Genomic DNA, 14999 nt, shown 5'->3' on the forward strand with positions numbered 1-14999 from the left:
TGAAAGTACGTGTCCTTCATGTCGAGGGTAGTATACCAGTCTCCAGGATCCAAGGACAGGATAATGGTCCCCAGGGATACCATGCGGAACTTCAACTTTATCATAAACTGGTTGAGTCCTCGCAAGTCTAGAATAGGTCTGAGACCTCCCTTCGGCTTGGGGATTAGGAAATAATGGGAGTAAAACCCCTTGCCCCTTTCTACCTTTGGTGCCTCCTCTATAGCTCCCATGGCGAGGAGCGTCCGCATCTCTTGCAAGAGGAATTGCTTGTGAGAGGGGTCCCTGAAGAGGGACGGGATTGGAGGGTGGGAGGGCGGGGTTGAAATAAATTGGAGGTGGTACCCATACTCCACCGTGCGTAGGACCCAGCTATCTGAAGTTGACTGGGACCATGCCTGGAGGAAGTAGGAGAGACGGTTGGAGAAGGGAGGAGAAGGATCCTGGCCTGTAACTGGTACGCCGTCCTTGGGTGCACCTTCAAAAGTTCATCTTTGGTCCTGCTGGTGGTTTCGAGGGACCTTGATTTTGGCCCCCTTGAGGTCCTGATTGTTGTCTACGATCACCTCGGCCGCGCTGCCTGCAAGTGTCCTGTTTTTGTCTAGGCGCAGAGTATGGGTGGTGAGGCTGGGGACGGAAGGGCCTGCGTTGGGTCATTGGCGTATGCATGCCGAGAGAGTGCATTATGACCCTGTTGTCCTTTAGGCTTTGCAGCCTGGGGTCAGTCTTTTCCGAGAAGAGACCTTTACCATCAAATGGCAAGTCCTGAATGGTATACTGGAACTCCGATGGGAGGCTTGAAACCTGAAGCCATGAGATGCACCTCATGGCAACACCCGAGGCCACAGTCCTGGCTGCTGAGTTGGCTGCATCCAATGAAACCTGGAGGGAAGTTCTGGCCACCTTTTTCCATTCCTCCAATAGGGCAGCGAACTCTTGGCGGGAGTCTTGAGGGAGTAGCTCCGTAAACTTACCCACCACTGCCCAGGTGTTATAATTATAGCGGCTAAGCAGGGCTTGTTGATTTGCCATCCGGACCTGTAGGGCACCTGCCGAGTACACCTTGCGGCCAAGTAGGTCCTTTCGCCTAGTCTCCTTCAATTTCGGGGCTGGCGCCTGCTGGCCATGACGTTCCCTCTCATTAACGGACTGGACGACTAGTGAGCAGGGAGGAGGATGGACATACAAGTACTCATACCCTTTAGAGGGCACCATTTATTTATGCTCTACTCCCCTGGTTGCAGGAGGGATAGAGGCTGGAGACTGCCATATGGTATCTGCATTGGCCTGGATGGTCCGAATAAACGGTAGGGCCACTCTGGTGGGGGCATCCGCCAACAGAGTGTCCATTACCGGGTCCTCTACCTCCAGGACCACCTCCACCTGGAGGTTCATATTGAGTGCTACCCTCCTCAGGAGGTCCTGATGGGCTCTCAGGTCAATTGGAGGAGGGCCTGAGGAGGATGTTCCTGCCACCGCCTCATCTGGAGAAGAGGAAGAGGAGATGCTGGGGACGAGCGGGTCCTGTGTGGCCTCTCGCTCTTGAGCGACCTCCTGCTCCAATGGAAACTGGGAGCCCGGTGGGTGAACTGGGGCTTCCTCCGTAGGAGTCGGAGGGGGACAGCTAGCTGGCACTCGGTGTTCTGATGGGACAGAGCGGGACGGAACTACTGGTACGCCTTGGGCCTGGTGGTACGCCCAAGGTGTCCAGAATGACCACTGATGGGGGCCTTGGTCCTGGGCCTGGGCCTCTTGGAAGACTCAGGTGGGCATATCGGAATCGCGGTCCTGTGCATAAGAGCGGTCTGCATGGGATGACGCTGATGTGTGTCTGGATGGCCATGGAGGGGCTGAAAAGCCCTGGGCAGAGTCTCTGTCTCTAGCGGATCTTGCTCTACTCGGCACTGGGGGCATACCGGTACCGGGAACGAGATCGGGACCTGCGACTGGAGTGGTGCTGGGAGGTCGACCGAGATCTCGAGGCTTGACGTTGGGAGCGGCTACGGGAGTCACGGTGCCTGGAGTGGTGCCAGGAGATGGAGTGGTGCCGAGAGTAGCAGGCTGGTGAACGGGATACTGAATGGTGCCGCGAGTGTGACCGGTACCGAGGAGGAGAACGGTGCCGGGACTGCGAGCGGCGCCGGGAGTGGTAGCGCCAACGGGACCTAGAACGTCTGCGGGACTGTGATCGTGAATGGTGCTGCTCTGCTGTGCCGACAGAGGATGGTCTTATCAAGGCAGGCTTGCCAATAGACTGTATTACCTGCACCAGCGGTGCCGGGGGTTGAGGCAGCGTCGACTCTGTCATGGCAATTAGATCCCTCGCCGTTGAGGATGTCTCTGGCGTGGATGAAATAGTAAGCTCAACCACGGCTCGTGCTGGGGAGCTGACAGGCACCGGACTCGATGGCCCTTGTGGGACCGGAATTGACGGTGCCAACGTCGTCGGTGCTGCGACAGGTGTCGGTGCCGGGCAATCCGACTTAGACAAGCTCTCTGGCTGCGGTGCAGGTGGCTTGGAAGCAGCAGGAGTCTTAGCCTTTCTCAACCTCGGGGAGAGGGAGTGGTGCCGAGTCAACTTTGGTGCCGGCAACGGCCGGTGCCGAGAGGCCTTGGCAGTACCGGCGCGGTTCGGTGCCGAGGAGGCGCTTCTGCCCGCCGATTGTCCAGCGCTAGGTGCTGAAGGCGGAGGGGTAAGAGCTGCCTCCATGATGAGTTGTTTTAGCCGAAAAGTCCTGCTCCTGTTTTGTTCTCGGCTTAAAGGCCTTGCAAATGCGACACTTGTCTGCCAGGTGAGATTCCCCGAGGCACTTAAGACAAGAGTCGTGTGGATCTCCTGTCAGCATTGGCTTGTGACAGGCCGAGCATGGTTTGAAACCCGGTGAACCGGGCATGAGCCCTGGCACTGGGTGCGGGGAAGGGGCTAATCTCTGAACTCCTCTTAACTATAACACTAACTATGAACAATAAGAATTAACTGTAAGTATATAACTTGGAACTATATACACAAAAAGTAACTAGAGAACTACGAGTAGCTAGGGAGGTGGAGGTCAGTAAAACCGCACTCCACAGTTCCAACGACCAACACGGGCGGTAAGAAGGAACTGAGGGGCGGTTGCTTCGGCAGGGGTATATATCCGGAGCCATAGCAGCGCCACTCCAGGGGGCGCCCAGCCGACCACCGAGTGTTGCTAGGGTAAAAATCTTCAGACGAATGTGCACGCGGCACACACACACCTAATTGGAATCGATATGAGCAAGCACTCGAAGAAGAATGGTGGTTATTGCTATTAATACTGCCTTACTGTCTATCATAATACTGAGACCCCAATTTATTTGATATACTTTATAAATGCAGCTCAGATGTTCTCTGTCACTTTTTTCCCCAGAACATAATTCCTTCTCTTTTTTTGAAAAAGGGGATAATTTTTATTTTTTTTAGCACTGACTGTTTTAAACTTGTCTTTCAGTTGTTAACAGCAAAAGCACCATTATGTAAATATTTGAAAATCTCATTGATTTACACTCTACTTGGTTCAAATTCTACTGTAAACATTTCATTGTTTAGTTGTAGGAGTTAGTATTTACTATACAGGCACTTGCATAACAAGAACTGAATCTCTGTCAAATGTGTGTTCCTTTTGTATACAGTACTTTAATATAGGGGTAGTATCAGTTTTCCTGTTTTGCAAACTGGTGGCCTAATCCTGAGTTCAATGAGATTACTTAGAGTAATAAGAACTATACCCAGTAGCAGGTGTCTGTATGATCAGATTTGTGGTTGGTTGCTTTGTTCTGACACAAGGATCTGTTTCTTGGAACAGTGTAGTGCAGGGGTCCCCAACGCGGTGCCCACGGGCGCCATGGCATCTAAGTGTGCCCGCGTACTTGCCGGCGGACGAGCATCCGCCGAAATTCAGTGGCATTGTGGCGGCGACGCCTCTGGATGACGCTGCTTGTCAGCAGATGCTCGTCCGCCACCACTGTCCTCCGTGGCTCATCATCTGGCACCCGGCAGACAAAAAAGGTTGGGTACCACTAGTGTAGTGGACTCCCCAAACTGATCCATGTAACACAATTTCTGTAGTTCCCATCGAAATAATCATTAAAATGCAACAACCAGTGTCATCCGGAGTTGCTGTTAGTTTTACCTAGGAAACAGGGGTTTACATATTTACTGTGATACTGAGGCTGATACAGTTCCATTTAATCCTTGAGGATATATGAGGTACAACAAATAGCTGAGAGGCATATACTTCTACACAAGAAGACTTGGGGATAGATAATTAGGCTTTTAATGATTTTATTGATTGCCTTGGGACTTGGAAAGATCATATCAGACATCCTGGGGTTGAGAGAGAGGAGAATTCCAATTCCAGGTACTGCTCAGCTTATTTATGTTTCTTTCCACAGACATTGTCCATGTTCCCAACAAGGATTCTACGATTACTGGAGTTTGTTGGGATTTCTGGAAGCAAGGTAAATATCACTCATTTGGTAAGATTGTAATAAATGTGGCTGATACATTACAGCCGGAATCTGATTCCCCACCCCACCATTCTAACGTGCTTTGAAATGTGAGTATTAGAAGGTTTTCATCACTGGAGCTGACGTTACTGCTGCTTAAAGATTTTTTTCTTGGTCTTTTAAAAAAAAACAACTTTAAAATTGAGGACAGAGAGAGGATGTTTGGAAAATACAAGAAAGATAAGAAGCGACAGTTCAAAGTATAATATTGAGATTATTACTGTTTATGGATTGGATTGCAATAGTGCTTAGAAGTGCTATTTGTAGTTGATATTGAGTTAATTTAATAAGGAGGTTGAGAATTTATCTAATTTAATAGATACTATAATCACAGCATCCTGACATCCCCTTATTCTGTTCCTGCATGGAACCCAGTTTAAAAGAGAGTGCATATGATTATGTATCCATTCTTTTCTCTATGCTTTTAATGGCAACTATTAACTTCAATGACATATCTAAATTCTCCTAAGTAGATGCCCAAATATAACTGGCCTGGCACGTGCTCGGAAAGTGTGGAGTGGAGGAAGGAGGTTTGGTAGTGGCAGACTCACCAGCCATACTCATAGGGTCTGGGGTGGGTCTGCAGGAAGGGATCAAAGGTCAATTGTCTATTGTCCCCGTGCTCAGGATATGGTTAATTCCTGCTGGGGGAGAGAGGGAGGAGCGGGGACGGGGCGTGCTCGGGGGAGGGAGCAGAATCATGTCTGGGGCCACCGGCCCTGCTGATCAACTCCTCCCTTCTCACCCCCCAAACGCCTCCTGCATGCTGTAGAACAGCTGTTCCCCGGTGTGCAGGAGGCACTGGGAGGGCGGGGGAGGAGTAGGGAGGGGCAATGCTCGGGGGGAGGGAGTGGAAAGAGGTGGGGGTAGAGATGGGGCCTTGGGGAAAGGGGTGGAGTGGGGACAGGGCTTGGGGCTGTGAAATATTTTAATTCAGAATGGGGGTCCTCAGGTTGCTAAAGTTTGAGAACCACTGGACCGGTAGATAATAGCCCTGTCATGAGCGCAGCGGACTGGACTAATGACCTCTCAAGGTCCCTTCCAATCCTACAATTGCTTTTGTAAAGACACTCGGTAACAGTCATCTTGTATATGAAAACTTTCACCTCTTTTTTTTGATTCAATCTCTCCTTCTTGATTGTGGACAGGCCCTGGGATTTCTCATGTGGCTCTGTGTGGGCTTCTCCTTGTACTAGTGTTTCAGATAGTTGGGAGCAGGCTGACGCATGTCGAGATTACCATAAACATAAGCAAAAATGTTCCAATACCCTAAAAAAAAAAGGGGAGTAGTTAAACATTTGATTGACCAAAGTTCAAGTGGGGTGCGCCTTGACAGTACAACTGTAATCTAAAAATCTTGCTGTGCTTAAGGTTGTGAGTCATAAACCCAGATCTGAGAGAAGTATTGCAACTTGCATTTGCAATCACATTTCACATGGCAGGTTTCCAAAGCTTCGCAAGAGGAAGCTGCCCCTTGGAGTACAGACGTGACATTTCAAGGTGAGAGAAATAGAAAGGAGGACAGGAGAAGGTAGGAGGGGAGAGGGAACAGGCATGTGTAACTCAAGGTGTCGCACTCAAGAGGGAAGGAATTTTGAGTCTTGCTGTGTTTTGACCGTAAGACGACGATATTATTGTTAAATTCTGTCAGAATGGCTTGGTGCTGTGCAAGACACAGAGGAAGATGTGGCCAGCGCGTTGAGAAAATCACAGTCCTATCTGACCGCATAAATCAGATGCATAATTCACTGGACACGCAGGGGATAATTGTCACTCATTATGTGGAGGGCTGGTTGTTTACTGTAGGTTATTAATACTGCATTGTAGACATTCATATCCAAAGCTGCATAAGAGCAACTTTGTATCACTCCCCTGATGCAAAGATGCCCTGAAGCCAGTGGATCTGGCCCCTAAGAATTCCCCTTTGTAGTGGGATCCTCAGGTGGTACAGATCAACCAGTATGTCCTGCACCCCACTCCCTTCATTTGGATTTCTAGTGTGTGAGGGTTTGCCTGGGGCTCCTTTATGCTGCTGGTTGTCCTTCAGGGCAATTGGTAGCTGGTCTAATTTAGAGCCACTCTTAGTCTGAACCATTATAAAGTTTTAAATTAATCCTCTGTGTCTTAAATGCAGTTTGGCAGTGGGTCAAAAGGCAGAATTATTGACATAGAAGGCAGGAAATTAGACTGATGGGGTCAACTTGGAAGGATATTGTGCCAAATCAGTTGTGCTGAGTATCAATTTGATGTATGTCTTAATTTGTAATTGAGTTACCATTTCCCCCACTAGAAATCCTCTTATCTGGCATTTCTGCTCTTCTGCAAACACGAAGCCAAAGTTAACTCCAAAGTGATCTTCATAACGCATTCAAGTGCTCTGTCTGCTTTGTGCCCAATTAATTAATAAATTATGTAGATAAGTTAATGGTAATATCCATCCTGTTTGATAAGCTTGTGGTGACATGGCCAAGTCATGAGACAAGAAAGGCAACTCTGTGTTTTTCTTCTTTGTAAAGACCCTTAATTAAAAAAATGTGATTAAAAGTAGTTTGAAGCTTTGTTGTAGCCATGTTGGTCCCAGGATCTGACACAACACAAGGTAGGTAAGATATATCTTTTATTGGATCAGTTTCTGTTGGTGGAAGGGACAAGTTTTCGAGCTACACAGAGGTCCTCTCAGGTCCCAGTTGTTCAGTAGTTTCACTTCAGGGAAGCAGATGTAGTTTAGTTAAACTCCCAGCTGAAATAAGAATAAGACGTTCTGAGGTTTCTGAATGCTGCCCTTGTCCTCCCCACATTGCATGGTCTCTGTGCATCTGAGGAATCTCAAATAGCATTCAGATAGCTAGCAGCTAGAATGTAACTACTTAGATATTAGTTGTCTCTTTTATTTTGCTGACTTGGTAGGGAATTAATAGGGTATTGAATGTTATATGCCCCACATACCAAGGGACATAACATTTGCCATGTCCTGTGTCTAATGTGTTGTTTAGCTATTTGGGGAATATGATTAAACAGATCTGTAATTAAAAACAATCTGTTGCCTGGACAGCTGCATATATTGCACAGTAGCCACATTCCCTAAAATGGATTTTGTTTGGGAACACATTCTCACTATTTCTGGGTGGGTGGCTGTCAAACAGGTTGTAGTTGTGATGTGCTGCTTCTCCTGCAGGTGGTAGTGTGAGTGCTCACAACATCAGTAATAACATGCTTTCTCAGGCCTGGTCCACACTACACAGTTAAATTGATTTAAACAGCGTTAAATCGATTTAACTCTGTACCCGTCCACACTACAAGGCACTTTAAATCAATTTTAAGGGCTCTTAAAATCAATTTCTGTACTCCTCCCCAACGAGAGGAGTAACCCTAAAATCGATATTACTATATCGATTTAGGGTTAGTGTGGACGGAAATCGAAGTTATTGGTCTCATTCCTTAATGTAGCTACCCAGAGTGCACCGCTTCAGAAAATCGATGGTAGCCTAGGACCATGGACACACCACCAAATTAATGTGCCCTAGTGTGGACGCATAAAATCGATTTTATAATATTGGTTTTATAAAACCTGGTTTTAGTAATTTCGATTTTATGCTGTAGTGTAGACATAGCCTCAGTGGGTATGATCTGGTCTCCCTTAGTGGCTGACCTGACTCAGTGAGACTAGACCAGCTTTTTACTGACAATTTATGGAGTTTACTTCTTTAGCTCAAGTGGTAACGACTTGTGCTTTTGGTCCTGAGACCCTTTGGAGGTACACAGTGTCTTTCTATAAGCAACCTAGGTCCACTAGATATACATTCTTCATGAACCCTCTTTAGTTTTTACATTGGATCTTAAACAGGAAGGAACTGGTTTGCAAGAAATAATGCAAGAGTTCATTTGGAAGAAGTTTTTTTGCAATTCTCCTGGGTCTGTCATTTCCTGATATTGCTGTTGTAGGCAAGTGCTGCAATAGTAATTTTAAAGTACTTTTCTCTCTCTTTCTATCTCCCCTACCATCTTACATACTTTATTATCATTACGTGCGTCCTTAGTGTCTCTGAGATATAGCTGTATTACAGTGCTCAGATACCACAGTGACAATGGGCATTGTAGAAAAACCTGAATGGAACAGAACAGTGTGATATACGTAGTACAGATGAACAAACCTGAGGCACAGGGAGATAAAATGAGGTCAAGTAGGAGGTCACTGTGTGGACTTAGTCTCCAGTATGCCAGTGTTCCTGTCTTCCATTCTAAAGCGTTACCATATATTATGCTGTGTTAATAGATTCATAGAGTTTAAGGCCCAAAGGGACAATTAGATCATTTTGTCTGACCTCCTGCATATCAAAGGTCATGAAATTTCACCCCATTCATCTATATTGAGTCCAATAACTTGTTTGGCTAAATCATATATATTACATTGACAGTAACTATTCATGTCACCACTGTGATATGTGCCTGGATACAGTGCATGGTGGTGACGTGTCAGTTGCACAGGTACTACAAAATTGTGTGTCTTTTTCAGAAATGTTAGCTCTATTGGATGATACTGGTAACTCGTAAGCACTGTTGCACTCTGAACTGCACAATTATCCGACTCTCTGCTCTGCCACATGATATTTTGCAAAAGTCAAGTAATAACTCCATTGGAAACTATTACCGTGTGTTCTCCTCTAATAACTACATAAACCATTTTTATCACCTCTGTAGATATACAGTGCAGTCCCTGTGTCTGAGCTACCAGAATAGCTACAAATGATACTACAGAAGTTAATAGCAAAATAGCACTGTAATGCTTTACAAGACTCTGTCTTCCTTCTCTAATTTTTGCACAGGAGTATGGCCTGTTGCAGCTTCAAGAGGGAGGCGTTGATGTACAGCTTTAGGTCGGTCTGTGTACCATGCTGCTGCTGTGCTATCATACCTTCATGACCTTTGTGTTAGGTAGGATTATCACAGTAACCTGTAAGAGGTCCTTCACGTGATCAGTTATTGCTGGGAAACAAGGGGAAGAGGTGGTTAAATTGCAAACCTGTTGGTGAATTGTTCATTCAAACCTGGACTGGACAGAGTTGGATAATTTTGTGGTGGTTGATTTTTGCAATAACTGTCATCACTGTGGAAAGGGCTTTGTTCTTCAAGATGGAGGCTTGTGTAGGACATTTGGCAGGGGGACTTGAGGGGATAGCTGGAGTGTTGCCATAAGAAGAGGTCACAAGAACAAGTTATACTTCCTGTGGCCAAGTGAGTTGTTTTGGAAGTGTGGTTTAAAAAAAAAATCCTTGTAAAAAGATTTGCTAAATCCTGTTTTTATGTAAATTTGTCACCCTTGTCTTCTTGGGGTGACATATTTCCCATTAAAATGATGCATTCACTCATGGCCTACTCCTAAAGCACTCTAGGTCTAGGCAAATGTACCACCAGCTTTTACAGTAATTGCTAAATGTACCTGAAAAAATGTCATTGGATACCTCAACTCTGGTCTCATAGCCCTTTGCAACTGCAAAAGCCATGCAGTGTGGCCCAGTAAAAATCTGGCCTATTCCAATGCCAGTCTTTATGGTTCTAAGTTTTAAAAAGCTGCCATGACGTTAGGAAATGGGGGGGTGCCCCCGTGGCCATTCAGAAGCCAAGCAATGAGCAGTCAGTATCTGATCCTGCCCCTTTCACTTCTTTCTCTTTTTCTGTCTTGCACAGAATTGAGGATCCCAGGCAGTGGGGCGGGAGGGAGCAATGTTGCATGGAGATTTCTGCCAGCACAGAATCAGTTTGCCTTTATGGTGTCTCCATGTAAGCACAACTTCTTGGGTGCCCTGTTTCTGATCTGTCTGAAGTGGTGCAGGATGAGGGTCTATGTTTGGACCTAAACACTGCTGTATGGGAGAATTTATTTATTGTCCAGATGATGATTACTCAAGGCTATTGTTTCCTGTTCTTTTTAATAATTTGCATTGTTTTACTCAACTAATCTAGGGACAGGGAAAGGAAACGTTGAAGAAGCAGAAAGGCTACTCAAGCCTTACTTGGCTCGCTATCCAAAAGTAAGATGAATCCTAATTTAGTTTAGTGTTTTTGTAGCTAGAATGTATAAGCTGCATGAAAATGGTTCACGGTTGCTTTTGTTTATTACAGGGAGCCATATTCCTGTTTTTTGCAGGCAGGATAGAAACAATAAAAGGCAATATTGATACAGTAAGTAACCCTTTTCTCCTTGGAAAAGAACCTCCAAGAACAACATTGCCCTATTAGTCATAAAGCCTGGCGAAGATTTCAAAAAATAGGAGTGTAGGTTGGACTTGGAACCATATTTAGATACCCCAAAGCCAATTATCCTAAATTTTGGGCAAGTCCATTTTTTGGCTGGGATCCATCTGTAAATCTGTAGTGCATAAATACAAAACACGAATTCCTGATTCAATTAAACTCAGTAGAAATTCCACCAGCTACAGCTGAGTGCTAGGGCTGGGCTACACTTGTGAGTTAGAGTGCATTAAAGCAGCCCCGGGCGCCCTAGCTCACTACCTGTCCACACTGGCAAGGCCCGTAGAGTGCTCTGACTCCAGGGCTAGAGTGCTCCTGGTACTCCACCTCGGTGAGAAGATTAACACTTGGTGCGGATTGGCTGAAATGCCTGGGTATCAGTGTGAATGAGGTGTTGCATTACTGCGCTCTGATCAGCCTCCTGAAATGTCCCATAATCCCGTTAAGTCAAGTGGCTACTCTGGTCATTGTTTTGGAATCACTGCAGGCCTGCCAATATGCCCTTTGAAAGCTCTGTTTCTGACAGCCGGCATGCTTATCTGCTCTGAGACAAAGCAACCATTACTGTGGGAAGTTGTATGTGAGGTGGGGGGACGGGGGTCTGTTGGTGTCTGAACTTACAAGACAGCATGCTGACATGCTCTCATACCCCCCAAAACCCACTCTGGCTCCCCACATACACACAACACACTCCCTGTCACACTCCACCCCACCCCCCTCATCTGAAAAGCACGTTGCAGCCACTTGCATGCTGGGATAGCTACCACAATGCACTATTCTCTGTGGCCATTGCAAGAGCTGCTAATGTGGCCACGCCAGTGCACTTGCAGTTGTCAGTGTGGACAGATTGCAGCACTTTCCCCACTGCGCTCTACGAAGGCTGGTTTAACTCTCAGTGCTCTACATCTGCAAGTGTAGCCAGGCCCCTAGCTGCAGAGCTGGTATCAAACTATGCGGCTACTTTAAGGCAGTGGCAGTGAAAGACGGGACAATTAAGCAAGTACGTGTGCGCGAGTGATGAATGTGGTCCGCTGTCTTGTGCTGCTCTTACTCCAGTGTGATGATAGTGTAACAGTTCTCCAATATTAATGCTCTTTGTCTAACCCAGTGGTCCCCAACCTTTTCGTCTGGCATGCGCCAGATGAAGGACCATGGCGGCAATGAAGCATCCGCCAAAATGCCGCCGAATTTCATCGAGAGGCATCTCCGCCGAAACGCCGCAGAAATTTGGTGGCATTTCGGCAGATGCTCCACCACCGGCCAAGATGCGGGCGCCGAGTTGGGGACCCCTGGTCTAACCCATCTTGAAGCCTGCTATGCCTTTAACGCTCTGCAGTTATTTTCCTTTGCCTGCTCTTAGACTTCTCTCCCTCCAAACTGACTTGTACTCTTCTCTTCTCTTGCTGTTTTTTACATGTCCCAAATACTCTGGGGCAGGTTCTCAGCTGGTTTATATTGTCGTTCTCCACTGATGCTAGTGGAGCTTTGATATATACACCAGCTGAAGATCTGCCCCTCTGACTTTAATTTCCTAATCTTCCCTCGCAACAAACACCCCTCTTGCTGCTCTACCATTCACCTACACTCGGCATCAGGTAATAAAATTAAAGTATATAAGGAGGACTGTAGGTGGTAAACGTGATAATACAGGGTGAGACTATGAAGTCAAGGGTCTGATCCTGCTATCTAGAAGTCAGTGGGCCTGATCCTAGGAAATACTGAGCACTCTCAACTCCCATTAACTTAGAATTGAAGGCACTCCCCACCTAGGAGCAGCATTGAGTCCCAGTGCTGTTTACCAAATGGACACATTCAACGTGTCTATTCTATGAAACCTGTTTTTTTTTTGTTTTCTCACGGTGATTATGGTTATGTTTGGACTTTCCTTGGTTCAGGCAGTTAGTAGGTTTGAGGAATGCTGTGAGGCCCAGCAGCATTGGAAGCAGTTTCATCACATGTGTTACTGGGAACTAATGTGGTGCTTCACCTACAAGCGCCAGTGGAGGATGGCCTATTTCTATGCGGATCTGCTAAGCAAAGAAAACAATTGGTCAAAGGTAAGCTAAAGTGAAAAGAAAACCGATAGTTAATTAAAGAGAGACCGAAGCTTAGGTGTTACATTTAATTGGGTTGAGCTACATCTATGGTAGGGTGAGGGCAGTAAAACAAAATCTGGCTTGTTCTGGCTCATGCAATGTATAGAGGTGGAGCTGAGCAGTGCAGACATTCTAAACATGTCATGTGATCTGGGAATACCGCTAGATTTCAGAGCTGATTTTTAACTAAAAGGCAGTCAACTGGCAAGGGGCTTTGTCATGTACTAATTGGCCATCCTGTGTAATTAGTGGTAGGTCGTTATTTCTTTTATTGCAGATACATTAATGAACATGCGCTGTTTTGGTGACCATGTGGAAGGTAGTGATTTTTGTAATGAGAGTTAAACATGGTGGTGCCTGCTAGGTAATAACTGTAATTAGGGCAAATTGCTTGGTTTAAGAGACTACCTAGCCTCCCTCGTGAGCAGATCTGGCCCAACACCTTGGAAATGGAAGGGGGTGTTGTCTCTATGACACTGACTATCTCCCTCCCTCCCTCATTTATCCGAGCCCCATGAGAGCAGCACCTCAGTTGGCTTCTTTGGTCAGCAGCTGATGGAACTAGGGCATTGGCCCTGTCACAGCTCCTGCTGAAGTCAGGTGGCCAGGAGGTTGAGTTGGGGGCAGCACAACTGCGCAGAGGGGCAGCCATCCAGGTATGATTGCTTCTGTCTAAACCAGTGTCAGGCTTGCCTTTGCCATGGATCTCTGGGACTGAGAGGCCTTGCCACTGCCTATTCTGCAGCCACCAAAACATCTCCCACCAGAGGCAATAATGTCCTGGAGCACTGCAAGCTAGACCTTGCCAAAGTATCTGTTCTTTTGACCCCTTCCTAGAGGTCACTATGCAGAACAGGGAAATCAGACCCATATCCTGGGGGCTGCAGTAAACTCTGATGGTAAAGACTAAGGTGTCTATAAGAGATTGTAGGGCTCATGAGAAACACCTTCATGTGAGTTCTGTGAGCAGCAGCCAATCACAGAACCAGGGTTTGCATCCTGAACATTTGTTGAAAATTGTGAATTAAATTATAGACAGGATGAAATGAGAAATTGAGGGGCGTTTTTGTGGGCATGTGGCCGCATGAGTTCTGAGGGCAACAGCCAATCACAGAACCAGCCTTTGCATATGCATGACTGTTGAAAAGCCCATTCGAGTGTAGATTCCATGTCCTATGGTAATTGCTGTCCCCTGCTGTGATGGCCACTACAGCAACACTCAGGAAGTAATGAATTATTATACTCTACTTTCCCTTGGCATTCACTGTTACATCCTCCAGAACCCTGTACTTCTGATCGTTTACTCAGGAGTTCTTATGTGATTAATCACTAATTAGTTACCTTTAATAAGGAAGCTTCTCTTTTGTTGCACACACACACATTCATAGAGTGGAAATAAAAACTGTTACAAACACAGCAAACTAAAAACAATTAAAGATACCATAACATGAGCTCTTCTGTGCTCTCTTTTGAAAGTACTGGGTCTTACACACATATCTCAGTTGGAAAACTGACCCTCCTCTTAAGTGTTTTGTAGTATTACTTGAATTTACAAGGAAAAGCAACAGAGGTTTCCCTCCTTAACAGTTCCATCATGTTGGCTTTTAAATCAATGCTGCTGTGAATACAATTTACTGTACAGATGTTGACAGCATTTGCTCTTCACTGTAGGTTACCTATATTTATATGAAAGCTGCCTATCTCAGTATGTTTGGCCCAGATGATCACAGACCCTTTGGGGATAATGAAGTGGAACTGTTTAGGTAAGATTTAGAAAGTCCAAACTAGGACACTATTCCATTCCGTATCTTTTCAAATGACTTGCAACAATGAATGTAAATCAGGTGTTGGAAGTAAAGAGGAAAACTTACTGATTCTGTAGGGTTAATAAGATGCAGATTTGCATGAATATGTCATCAGAATTTGCTTAGGAGTTTCTGACTGAAGGGACCACACGAGAGAGAGAGAGAGAGAGAGAGAGAGAGAGTACAGTGTCAGATGCTCAAAATAATTCATTAACCATACTAAAAAACATTTTAGGAAAGTTTTCAGCAGCCCTTGAGTATATTTAAACTTCCCATTGGCTCAGAAAGGCTTTGAACTAATATCACTTTCTATTTTATCATTGCT

The 14999-nt window shown here is 45.9% G+C and overlaps 1 protein-coding gene across 1 annotated transcript in view; it reads left to right on the forward strand.

Annotated features, from left to right (window-relative positions):
* Window positions 1–14999, forward strand: part of TTC39A (tetratricopeptide repeat domain 39A) — a 69699-nt gene that overhangs the window by 40298 nt on the left and 14402 nt on the right. Inside the window, 6 exon segments of the mRNA XM_030573651.1 lie at window positions 4411–4476; window positions 9348–9456; window positions 10486–10553; window positions 10645–10704; window positions 12669–12830; window positions 14541–14632. Of these exon segments, the coding sequence (XP_030429511.1) occupies window positions 4411–4476; window positions 9348–9456; window positions 10486–10553; window positions 10645–10704; window positions 12669–12830; window positions 14541–14632 (557 nt within the window).

The sequence above is a fragment of the Gopherus evgoodei genome, chromosome 8, assembly GCF_007399415.2.
Source record: "Gopherus evgoodei ecotype Sinaloan lineage chromosome 8, rGopEvg1_v1.p, whole genome shotgun sequence".
Taxonomy (NCBI): Eukaryota; Metazoa; Chordata; order Testudines; family Testudinidae; genus Gopherus; species Gopherus evgoodei.